The sequence below is a fragment of the Lissotriton vulgaris genome, chromosome 2_1, assembly GCF_964263255.1.
Source record: "Lissotriton vulgaris chromosome 2_1, aLisVul1.2, whole genome shotgun sequence".
NCBI classification, from domain to species: domain Eukaryota; kingdom Metazoa; phylum Chordata; class Amphibia; order Caudata; family Salamandridae; genus Lissotriton; species Lissotriton vulgaris.
This window is the reverse complement of record NC_141687.1, coordinates 919,921,496-919,935,003: the sequence shown is the minus strand read 5'-3', so window position 1 is coordinate 919,935,003 and position 13,508 is coordinate 919,921,496. Positions and strand designations below refer to the sequence as shown.

Sequence of the window (13,508 nt, the reverse complement as noted above, 5' to 3'; positions counted from 1 at the left end):
AGGCATAAACGTTTGGGTTTTTCTTTTATGTAGTGAGCAACACGGCAAGCTTAATGGACAAACATGGGGTCCAGGCTGGATGCTCCTCCAGAGAAAAAAAAATGAAAAAAAGATCTGCACATCTTCAACCACCTCTCTTTCCTCTTCAGCACTCTCTTTTCACTCTTCCCCGAATGCACTTCCTTGCATCTCTCTCACTTCCCCACATCCAAACATACACTTCACTCACTCACATTTAAGCAACTCATTTGCTTTTACCCTGTAAATATTTTGCCTTCTGTGTACCCCCTTCATGCACATTTTCAAAAAATTGAATTTACAACTGGAATACATGACCATTGTTCAGTGTGCTCTGCAGGAAGGCCAACCCACTGACAGGCCCTTTGCTTTGGCTTTAGCGTTAGAGCTCTCAATCAAAGTCCCTCATAAACACCTGCACAGCTCAAAGCATTCATGGCAAAAAATACTGGATCCTCCTCCAGAGAAAAAAAATTAAAAAAAGATCTGCTCATCTTTAACCACCTCTCTTTCCTCTTCAGCACTCTCTTTTCACTCTTCCCCGAATGCACTTCCTTGCATCTCTCTCACTTTCCCACATCCAAACATACACTTCATTCAGTCACATTTAAGCAACTTATTTGCTTTTACCCTGTACACATTTTGTCTTCTGTGTACCCCCTAGCACACACATTTTCACAAAATTGCATTTACAACTGGAATAAATGACCATTGTTCAGTGTGCTCTGCAGAGAGCCAATCCACTGACAGGCACTTTGCTTTGGCTTTAGCGTCAGAGCTCTCAGTCAAAGCCCCTCATAAACCCCTGCACAGCTCAAAGTATTCTTGGCAAAAAATACAGGAAAAAACACAAAATTATTAAATAGCTAACTCTTGAGGAAGGCAAGATTAAGGAAAACTTGAAATAAGAGAGGAACTAAATCGCTGACATGCATTGCCTTAAAATTTTTTAACACTCATTGTTCGTAAATCAATCCATGTTTTTGGCATTAATGTTGTTAAGGGCATGAAGATAGGGCCGCTTTTAATGTCATATAGCAGATAACTGTCTACTGAAAGCACTCTCGGTTTGCACAGGACTCAGATATTTGGATTAACTTCACAAGGGAATAAGAACCCTGGCCTATTCGTCTATTGGATCCATTTCGCGGGGAAACAAATGCAGCAGCTCCCCTTCTAATGGAGCCAGCGATGTGCAGCCAGGGCCTGGGGTGTCAGTTTTAGGGTTGCAAGGGGTCTCAGAACAATACACAGAACAGAAGATTAGCCTTCTAACAATTACCATTACCACAGTCAAGGCACCGTGACCAATGGGAAAGGGTGGGTTCTATCCCTGTGAATGATGGACGGCTGCTCTCATGCAGGGGGGTGACTCCAGCACCCAAAACAATGATGTTGAAAGCACCACTGGCCTATAGTGGATACTGCCATGGACTACAATGGCATTGATTCCTTATGAAGGGCTCTAGAACAGTGAGCGCTGCATCATGCGTCACAGTTCAGAAAGTTAATTTACTGCCTGATTCCATCTCCTACTTCAGAGCGGGCATGCAGCCTGGGACTTACAGCCCAGACTTAAATACATTGATTTGTTTAGAGATACAATTATATTTCTAAATAAATAAATCTATTTAATATTTGTACAGGAATGTGAAGGAAACACTTTCAGGGGGGGCACATCCCTGGAGCCCTAATAGAGAATTTGCCCCTGATCTCCTCCCATACTTTCCCTACACCATACCCTACTGGAATGCCCTATTACTCCCCTCACTGCCTGTCCAGTAGGCATGTTGCCCAGTATCCTGGCTGTGGACCACAGAGGGTTTCGTTCTGCAGACCACTGCGTTCTTTTGATGGCATGACACTGAGTGATAATAAACAGTTAAAGGAATTATGAAACTGAGGAAGAGGCTGGAGATATTCAGTAAAGAAGCAGAGTAATGGGAGAGGAGAGAAAGTGTATAGCTATCATTAGTGAAGCAAGTACAGTAGCACTGGGGCCCTAGAGCCCACCACAGCCCAGGTACAACTGTTTTTGATGTTGTTTTTTGCTAGCTGGAACGGGGAAAGCCAATTTTCCATTCTAGGATTAAGACCACTAGTACCCTTACTATGCCACTATTAACAAGGGAGATTATTTCAGCTCCTTTAAGTAGGATTGTATGCAATTCCCAAACCCTCAGGTAGAGACACACTGGACCACATGAAACATGCTGTCAGAAGCCTCACTCACCTGCTTCTCCATATCAGATTTGCCCTGTTCAGCCTGCAAGGCTTTTCTCATGCCAAAAGCCACACTGCTCTCATATAGGGTCTGGTAGGCAGCAATGGTCATTCGAATCTCATCACGTACTCTGAGGAGCAGGACGCCCCGCTCAGCACAGTTAATAGTTATCTGCCTGATGAGTTCATCTGCGAAGAAATAAGTACAACTTAGACCTCTGACGAAGATGATTAGCCCAGAGTACTTGCCTTGTGCACAGTTATTCTCACTTTGAAGCAAATGATGTGTCTCAGTATGCACTGCACATAAAAAGTAAAAGCACAACAGTCTACATGTAGCCATAGGTTTTAGATTCTTGTGTTTTTAACATTGTCTATAAACTGTGAAATATATGGTTAAATCAGGTGAATTCTGAACCAAACAGAACACTGATTACATGTTTATAATAGTGTGAAGAAGTAGTGGAATTTTACCAAAACCATAGGGTTTGTAAGAAGCTTGAGATAGGGTGGAGAGTCAATGCAAACCCTCTTATAGGAGAGAGGTGGAAGAAGGCCTGAGGAACCTGTTTTCTGAACATTTATTACGGGTGTCAAGGTGAAGAGTACGGTCAAAGTTGCCCACAGAATGCCTGCTATCTATTTGTGGCTGGTTCACATAAGAGTCAGATCGCAAACAACATATCCTTTTTCTCTGTCATAGATCTTGAAGTTTCCTTGTTTGAACGCAATGTGCGTCAGGTGCAGCGAAAGAGTCTACAATGCATTGCCCTATGTGGCTTCTTTTACACAGTTCTTGTTCATTATAGCAAATGTTGCTGAACCTAAGCTACCAACCGTGGCTGTGTCTTCGTGACACGAGATATTTGGTACGCTCACATGGATCTACAAGTATTTTTTGGTCTTCGCCACGTGGCATAGTTTTTCCATTTTGCCTTCTGAAGCCAATATCAGTTTCCACACATCTCTTGGAATATTCCTTCGATTTTCCACGCTATGTTCCACAGGCAACTTGCTTCAGATTTAATTCAATTTTGCTATTTTCTACTTCTCATTTTAATGATTTTTGATTATGTCGGATTTTCAGTTTTAGGACACTAAACGTTCCCTCTTTCCTGGGGCATCTCCATCCATCCATAGATTATCCAACTTTTACCAAGATGTGAGTCAAGCAAGTCTAACTAGATGCCAATTTCTGACCTTTTTTCCGTTTCTGTGTGATGTGACACCTCCCAATGTGCCTTAACGAGTCATACATGTATATCATCGGTCTGGCAATTTGCTGTACTTGATGTTCCTGTGTGCCATCTGTTACAGAATACAAAATGAGTGGATGTGTTCTACACCAAGTTCTATGTCCAAAGTGCAGTCTGGAGTCATCGGAACAGGACACCTATCTGTTATGGTCTCTTCTTGCATGGAATTGCGGTCTGCTCACTCTTGTCCAATGAATACTCTAAGTTTTACTTAATGGTAGCTGGCTGCATGCCTACTGGAGAACTGATCCATTAACGCCTGTACTGGATTCACAATCTGCTCTTCGCACTCGCATTATATTACAATCTGCTTACCATTATGTGTTTCATTGCTTATTGTGACCATCTTTGTTCTACTGCTCCCTGCATTGGCCTTCTTAGTCTCTTTCCCAAAGATACTCATTTTAACTGTTGCAGGAACCAGCCATTTCAACACCACTTTCAGAAATACGCCAGGCAGACACCGCCCACAGAGAGATGTGGTCCAAATTATACAAATCCATAGACTCTTTCAAACCACCATCGATAAAGTACTCTAATCGAAGCCACTTGATGCTCTATGTCTTATGCTCTTACTTTCAGTCAATCACTGGAGAGAATTAAATGTTAAAAGGGGTCCATACCAGACAAATTCACAGACTCCTTCAAACCACCACACCACAGGCTAAGCCCAACCCAACCTCTAATCAGTAGTATATTTCCTTCAAAACAACCACCACTACTTGATGTTTTATATTTTATGTCTCAGGAAACTAATGGCGTGAAGCAATCATACCAACACAAATCTGTATGTTTTGTTACTATATGTAATCTGTAAATACCAATAAAAATATTATAAAAAAATTTAAAAAAGGAATTTAAGGAGGGAATACTATAATAAAGGGTGGAATTCCCGTGAATGGCCAAAAAAATAATAGTGCAGCTCATTGGAAAACAACTTTGCATTGAAGACTCTCCAGCGTGCTTTGATCTGGTTTCAGCAGTAGCCATGTTTAGAGGAGGGACATTCTGCCTGAGAAGGTGAAAGCACTCGAGCAGGGGCACGGTACCTGATCACCCAGCATTCACCAGAGTTGCCACTTAATGAAATAGTCAATTTTATAAAATGCCTAACCAAAGCACTGTGAGTAGAGCTCTCTGCGGACTGGACAGATCCCCGTCTCTCGAGCCTGCCGCTGCTGCAACTTAATGTCCAGCTGCTCTTGCAGGTGGACCACATCCATTCGAGTGCTGGGCGTGCTGGACACCTGCTGGATCCACAGCTGCGTATGTTCCATCCATTCTCTAGAGAGGAAAACAACAATTCACGTATTTTTCATGAACAGTGTACATTCATATTCACAGACAAATGGCTTGCCGTGTGCTGCACAAATGCTATTCATATAACTTTGAACAATTTTAAAAAAAGCCAAAAGACCCCCTCACAAACTTGCCAGGAAAGATATGGAGTCAATATCAATTTGCTGAACTTTATTGGCCAGTGTGAAAATGTTGGCAAACGTTTTTAAAATAATTTAAAAAAAGAAAATCTGCCTATCCTTTGTTAACATTCACATTTAGAGCTTATCGGATCTGGTTTGATCTTTGGATGCAGGCCCCTGTCCTACGTGGATGACATGCAGCATGTGAAACTGTATAGACATACTCTCAGTTCTGCAATAAGGTTGAACGAGAGCATGGCGACAATTCACTGGTGAATTGGCAACCTTATGAAACTCATTGCTGTTAAAACAAAGCTGCTCGTCCATTCCTGGAGATGCCTCTCGTTCTGGATCAAACACTTAGGTTTTAGGGAGTGTATTCCAGCTATTGCTTGTACAAGGGCTTGCTGAATTTATTTACTGCTAATCCTTCAATGAATGCTGATCCTTGCAGTCAGGAGTATATTTTCTTCAGTCACAGAAAGAGTTAACGACATTGGTTGGTGGCAGACCACGTGACCCATTTGGCACTCTATGGGCGTAAAAATATGAAATTCCAAGAACAACGAGGATCTAGAGGTCATCGAGATATCGCTGGAATTTTACGCAGGGGAGACTGACGATATGAGCCAACGGGGTATGTGCCCATTCAACAGAAGGGGATAAAGGAAGGAGCAGTGAGGGCTTCCACGTGAGAAATATCTGTTTTCTGGCTGGCTTTGACTCTATATACCCGTTGCCTTAGTTCAGGAGAAAGGACTTAGTCCAGTCCAAGAAAATGTAGATTTTCCACAGCTATGGTGGGCTGAAAATCTAGATTTTATTAAAGACAGGGAGGCTAATATGTAGTAGATCCCTTTATTGCCACCGCTCAGCAACATCTTTAAAGCTTTTAGAACTTAGAATCTTTAAACATTCTAAAACATAATAAATACCCCTAGCAACTAATCTTCTTCCTTCTTTTGTTGCTGCTGCTTACCCAGATAAGTTCATATGTGCTGTGTGCTCAATTGTGTTTGAGTGTGTGTGTTAAATGAATATAAGTATATATGTGGTATGCTGCATTCAAGTGGTAATGTGATTTAGGTGTATTTTAATTCGTTAAATGAATTTACAACAGATTATGTTGTGACAAACTGTTCAAACTCCTAAAAGCTTTTCTGTCCAAGATCCAATCGATTGAGTCATGGAAATTCCTTGAGAACCAATCTGCCACATGATTTGCCACCCTGGGATGTACTCCGCCTGAACACTCAGGCTACTTTCCATGCAATACTCCCAAAAGATTTGTCAAATCTGTCAGTCCCTTTGAACGTGGACCTCCCAGACTGTTGACATACCTCACCACTGACATATTGTCCATTCTCAATACTACTGAACACTTGACAGTCTGATCTGCAAAACACTTGATTTCAAAAGAAACTGCCAATAACTCTAAACAGTTTATATGTAAACTGATTTCCTGCAGTGTCCAGCGACTACCTGTCCTTGACAATCAACAACTTGCACCCCATCCTTCCAAGCTTGCATCCGATTCAACAACCAATCCAGATTCTCCAACACTGCACACCTATTCCACGCCTCCATATTTCTCAACGACCATGTCAATTTCTGCCTTGCTTCCTGTGAAAGACAAACTGTCTCTAAGTACCTCAATCCATCCCTTAAGTGTCTCACTTTCAATCTCTGTAAGGCCTGATATTGCAAGGGTCCTGAGAAAACTGCCTGAATAGTAGAAGATAAAAGACATACAATGTGGGCTATCATTCTTAATGAAAGACTATCCAACTTTAGAGTATTCATTAGAACTTTTCTTACTCTCTTTAACTTCTCTTTTGGTAATTTGAACACCACTTCCACTGTGCCAATTATAAAACAAAGAAATTGTGTTTGCTGTCCTGGGACTAACTCAGACTTTGTCATGGACACCAGAAATCCCAAATTCTCCAACAGCCTCACTGTCAGTCTCGTATGCGAAATCACCTGATCCCTGTCCTGATCCATAATCAAGATATCGTCCTAATGAATAAATAAGCAGCTACTAGCCGAAGGACTTTCGTAGAGCGCCACGGTACTGACGAGAGTCCTACAGGAAGACACACAAACTTCCACAACCTCCTCTTCTGTAGGAGCCTGAGAAATCTCTGATGTTCTTCCCAAATTGGAACTGTCAGATAAGCATCTTTCAGATCTAACCGGGTCAGCCAATGACCTTTATGCAAAACATCCTTTAACAAGTGTATTTCCTCCATCTTGAAATGGTAGTAAATCATACAATGATTTAACTCTCTCAAATGTATAACTGGATGCATTCCATTGTCCTTCTTTTCGACTCGGAATATATTGCTTACAAATCTGCCCACCTGATCATCTTCTAACACAACTGCTCCTTTTGCAATCAACTCCTGTAACTCCAAATCTATCAACTTCCTCTGATCTAATGGTAAAACGAATTTCCTTGATAAATATCTTTCACTGATCTTGTCACAAATTATCCGAAAATCACAAACTGTATCTAGAACCCAGGGATCCCTTGAAATCTGAAACCAGCTCTGATTCAACTGAGCAAGTCTGCCGCCCAATTTTGAAGGGGTAACATAAAGTCCGGATCTTACCTGTTGATCCTCTGTTTCGTCTTTCACCTCAGGTTTTTCTACCCCAAGTTATTTGCCTCTGTGGATAAAATCTGCCACTGCTGTCCTTGGTTATTTCTGAAGCCTCGGGTAAAGGAGCCTCTGGTGATACCCTGGAAACGGCTGGGGAACCGACCCCTTGTTCTCCTGGCCATCCCAAAAACATGCTCCTGAAACACCTTTTTAATATCCTTCTGAGATTTTTGTAGGGAACTAAAAGCACCCACATATCTTGAAAGATCCGTTATAAAGGCATCACCACATAATAAGCCATTATCAGAAGGCCCTCTTCCTTACAGGCTAGATCCACCAGCTTTGGAACTATTTTTAATTAAAAAAAACTCATTCTTCTTTCATTTGATAGGGCTTGACTTTGCCTAACAGGCATATTGCCCTCTGAATACATTGGTGTAATTCATCTACTTCAATCCTATTCTTATACACATAAGACTCCTCAGTCATGTTGAATATCTTTGTAAGTGGACCCACTACATCCAAAAGCCTATCTTGGCAGGATCTTAGACCCTTGTCAATGCCCTTCCTTGGATCATGCCCACCTTTACCAATGAACGCAATAATCTTAGAGTCTAATTCTGGTGTCACTAACACTCTCTTGTCTACAGAGGGTCTAGGGCACTAAGACATCAGTCTTACCCGAACATCCTTAGGGGTTTCCCTTCTTATCCAGTATTGGATATACTGAGCTACATGATCAGAGGGTGAACACTCAGGGAGAGCAGATGCTTTTTAAGAAAGAGGTCGAACATGTCTTGACCAAAAAGATCAACAAGTGACCCACTCTACGTCGGCTACCTGCCATCCACAAGGAACTTCCCTTTCAAAGAAACCTCATCCAAATCCTCAGACTCAAAATCCGAGGAGCAAATAAGCTCCACCTCTGCGCTTCCGGAGGACTTATCACAAATGAGAACCTTATGTTTGCGCCCCTTGGATCTTTTTCCACTTTTCTTCTCTGGACCTTTTCCTTGCTTATCTTGAATGCCCTGTAGATCTCCTTTTTTTGCCAATCCCTTGCTGGACATCACATGCTTCCTCTTACGGGAAGCTTTGCCTCCAGTTTTGAAATTTGCTTCTGCTACCAGTAGCAGATCAAAATTGTTCTTCCTTAAAACTGCGGCTCTTTGTCATCAACATTTCCTACTTTTTTCCATCCTATTTGAGACCTCCAAAGTTATTTTCTCAGTAGCCATATTGAGCCTCTCCTCTCCTTTAGACTCACAGAAGGTGATACATGCTACATGCTACAGAATTTCACTAAGTACACTCTACCAGAATCTTTAAGCATTTTTTTCCTACAAAAATGACAAGCTTTTTGTTGAAAAAACATCTTTCCCCTTAAACGATTTACAATGCTGTGAAAATGTCTAAACTATCTGGAGTTTCAAAAAGCGTTACTTTCCCCTCAGGTTTATTTCCAAAGAACAAGCGTTCTGTCATACTCTTTAACGTGAGGAAACCGACATCTATAGCAAGTCAGAACAGCCAACAGGGGCCGTAGCTCGCTTGCTCTAAGACTTGTGAATCGGGGTAACGGTCTAGACTAAAATGGATAACAATATGCAAACACGCGATAACGCAACAGCTATACAAGACAGTTACAACGTGTATAGCTGTGCGGCTCAGGGGCAGGTGGGGAAAATTTTAAAACTACTCTTTTCCTGATAAAACTTTGGTCAAATCTCCCAAAACCCAACATTTCCTATCTCAGACGAAAAATCGGCATTATTTGAACACAGACAACACTGAAGATGGGAGGTGGCCTAAAACAAACAAAGCCTGTAAACTTTCAATCAATAACAATCGAAACATGTATAAATCCTCCCACACACTACAAAAAAATCAATTATTAGCTGCTTATGGTTAACAAAAGTCATAAAACTGCATAATAATACTCATCTACGCAAACAAAACAACATAATCTGTTGTAAATTCATTTAATGAATTAAAATACACCTAACTCACATTCCCACTTGAACACAGCATACTGCATATATACTTATTTATATATATATATATATAAATACTTATACTCATATAACTTACATACTCAAACACAAATGAGAACACCACACATATGAACTTATCCGAGTGAGGGGTAGCAATAAAAGAAGGAAGAGGACAGACTGCTGGATAGGTTTATTATGTTTTGGAATGTTTAAAGAATCTAAGGGCTCAATTATGATGTCCGGCGGACTGCCACCAAGAGACTGCCATTGGCAGTCCGCATGACATCCAGAGTATCAGTCCACCGCCGGATTAGAATGCTGGCAGTTTGACCGATTTGGGCAGGGGGGAAGACTGCCACCTCAGATAGGCTCAAGGACCACCATGTAGAGGCAGATAAAGGGACTTTGGGGTCCCCTAGAAGGGCCCCGTCTCTGGCGACCCTCCGCTATGGGGCAAAGGAGGCACATGTGGTCTACCCCTAAACAACCAGATGGTGCCTGGCACAGGGTGCACGGATGTCCAAAAAACATCTTTTTTTCCATTGCTGCTTGTGCTGCAACCCTTTTCTGGGCCGCAACACGAGCGCAATGGAAAAAGAGATGTTTACGACAGCCTTCATGGTGGCTATTTCATAATTGGGCTGTTGGGACCATCGACTCCTTGTCGGACGGTCCTGAGCCCGAAACAATGCCATCGTAATGAGGGCGTTAAGTTCTAAACATTTTAAGATGCTCTTGAGTGGTGGCAATAAAGGGATTTACTTCATAATATTGGCCTCCTGGTCTTGACATAAAATCCCTGACATGAATAGTAAGACAAGCTTTACGGTCAAAGTTGTCATTTCGGCAGCCTCAATTTGGCCTGCTTAAACATTTGCCAAATTATATTATGTCAAATACAGAATACATCATTAGCTTGAGCAGGAAAACCACGTTTTCAAACAGAATGCAGAGTGTGAATGGAGCTTAGGCAGGAATTTCTCCTTTATTTATTTGTGTTTTATAGAGCGCAAACTTGACCCGTTAGGGTATCAGAGCACTTTATAGTATTAACAGGTTGAAAACAAGAGACTTGGAAGGGGAGTTGGAAAACATATTGGATGTAAAAACATTTTACGAGAAAATAAAGGACCTAGATCCTTGGGAGGGATGTCCGTTGGTGCCGGTGGATAGCATCCGGATCGTCCAAGGTGTGGCAGTAAAAGAAAGAAGATCAACACTGAGGTGATTGCAACGCAAGCGATTAGGAGAGAAAGTTGCCCATTTGCTTATTCTTGTTCTGGATATCTAGATACCTTGTCGATGTCTGTCAAATGTCACCCACACATAATGGTAAGGAGACACTCTCTCAAAACGGAAAAGTACCTTAAATGCCTCTAGGCTGGTGAAGGTGTGTTTGGCACCACCATACATCCTTATAAACAAGTACACAGTAAAAATACCAGCAGAGTGGAAACTATGTGCTGAACGCTAGAAGCGTGTAAATGGTATCTTATGTTCCATTTGTAAAAATGCACCATATTATCAAAGAAAGTCTTAACTTACGAGTGATGTTCATTCCCTTCATCACATGCATGCAACCCCCTCCCCCAAAAGTTGTGGACACTATCCTTTGAAACTAAAATGTACAGAGAATCCCGAAAGAAAGACAGAGATGACAAATACTGATTACAAGAATGCGAACATATATCTAAGGGCAGTTTCCAGAAAGTCACAATTCTAAAATTAACAAACTGAGTACATTAAATTATAAATTAAGGAGAATATTTTTGCCTTTGCTAGAAAATACAATTAATACATTAGTATCACCATTAATAGCAGATTAAAAGACTGGGTCCTTATGCCTAAGGCCATTTTCCAGGTCATAATGCTAACATTAACAAATTAAGTAAGCACATTAAAATATAATTTAGGAGAATATATTTTTGTCATTAATGAGAATATAATGAATTCGATAATATTATTTATATATTAGTCTTTGTAATGCCGCCAAAGGCATCAAACCAATGGGAAAATTGGTGCAGAACTCATGAACCTCTTTTGCAAGGTGTAGTCCAAAGCCCATTCACAAATCACAATGAGCACCATATTTCAGGAAAAATAAAGTTTTGTCTCTATATAGTTTTAGTTTTTTAGTTACTTTGTACTGTACTTCAACCTGAAGGAGTCTGATATGGGAATTAAAGCTTCACGTAGCAAACAGAACTCTTCAAAGCAGTGTTAGTATAAAAACAGAATTGCAGACAATTCGGGACATAACTCGTTGAAAAAACAAACAATACAGTGCTTAAATAACGGAGTCAGTTGTCTGAGCCACAAGTAGTTGAGGCGGTTGCACAAACACCCTCCCAGGCTTGCAAGACACAATCCATGCAGTGTTGTTATTGTTGTGGAGAGCCTTATTGCCAGAGGGGTCGCTTTTTTTGTTTTCCCAAAAGGGGGAAATAGTTTACCAATGTTACCACAGTTTACGGGAAACCTCATTTGAAATAATGTGTTCTTTCTGCTCTGTGCAAACACTCATGCTCCATGCACACAGGAGGTACCCATCTTGGAGGTATGGCCATCCCAATCCAAAAGAACAACAAAATGATGTGAGGCAATGCAAAAATCGCAGGTGACCCGTCCTAAAAGGGGTGAGCAAGACTGAGCCAGGTAACAGCTGCCAACTTTTAAGAGAGGCACCTACACCACCACAACACAAGAGGACCAAGTGATCACCATAGGAAGCCACCATATAATGATTTCCACCGGAGCCAATTGTGACTGTGGGGTAACATGCTTACCACTCGAGAAAATTCCTCAATAAATGCTATACTTACGCAGGCAACAGGCCTTGAAGCTTTTGAAAAATATGTAAACTAAATATATAAAAACTCACTTCATCATTCCCAGCGCCATGCACATTCAAGTCTTAGGGAGGAATTTACCACCAGTACTTAATTATACAGAAACAAAGGCTGATTTGTCAGGGATCCCCCATGTCCCCAGTTAGCTAGCAACATACAGCCACACTTAGAGTGCAGACATCGCCTCACACTCCCACCTGCACCCTGGTGCCACTACACCTGCTGTACTATTGATAGCTATGCTTCTGGTCAAGGAAGTGAAAAAGGAAATTAGAAAGTGGACTATTAGTTGAGAAGGATGCGAGTCCACCTCGAATAATAAATCTGCAAACTTCTGTCGACTGGGAACCAAGTACTGCGTTGTAGCACTTGACTCTGTAGGGCAGCGAGGCACAGATGTTCAAGGCCTATACAGAGGAGAGCTGGTGAGGGCAAGTACCCAAGTCCCCAAGAATGGCACAAACTACACCCTATAAATCATTGTCCAGTGACTGCTTTTACTTATAATAAGGAAAATGTCTGTATTATGTACATGATCCCCAATACTACTCATTAATTTGCAAATAAAAATACGAAATGGGAGGTTGAAATACCTGTGGTGACACCTTAATAGATCATGCCCCTAGTGAGCACTGAACCCTATAAACGTAATACCCCTACATATTCTACACACAATATGATGGGGTGTAATGAATCAAACGCAGTCCTGCTGACGTTGTCATGGGAGGTTCACTGCATTTGTAACAGCAGAAATATGTCATATTAACCCTAATACAACATCATTAAAATAACTAAGGATTATACGATCTCACAAAATGGGAGGTTGAAATACCTGTGGTGACACCTTAACAGATCATACCCCTAGTGAGCACTGAACCCTATAAACGTAATACCCCTACATATTCTACACACAATATGATGGGGTGTAATGAATCAAACGCAGCCCTGCTGACGTTGTCATGGGAGGTTCACTGCATTTGTAACAGCAGAAATATGTCATATTAACCCTAATACAACATCATTAAAATAACTAAGGATTATACGATCTCACAATGACGTTGAATAGCATTCATTGGGGCGTGTAATTACTCACTGATAACTTTGTCATTCTCAATAAAGCATTTCAGTGACCTTCATTAAT

The 13,508-nt window shown here is 41.3% G+C and overlaps 1 protein-coding gene across 1 annotated transcript in view; it reads right to left on the bottom strand.

Moving 5' to 3' along the window:
- The window catches only part of DNALI1 (dynein axonemal light intermediate chain 1), a 232,748-nt gene that overhangs the window by 88,143 nt on the left and 131,097 nt on the right, over positions 1 to 13,508 (bottom strand). Inside the window, exons 3-4 of the mRNA XM_086958738.1 lie at positions 4,612 to 4,781; positions 2,252 to 2,430 (exon numbers count right to left, since the gene is read on the bottom strand). Coding sequence (XP_086814864.1) covers positions 2,252 to 2,430; positions 4,612 to 4,781 — 349 coding nt within the window. The remainder of the gene's footprint in view (positions 1 to 2,251; positions 2,431 to 4,611; positions 4,782 to 13,508) is intronic.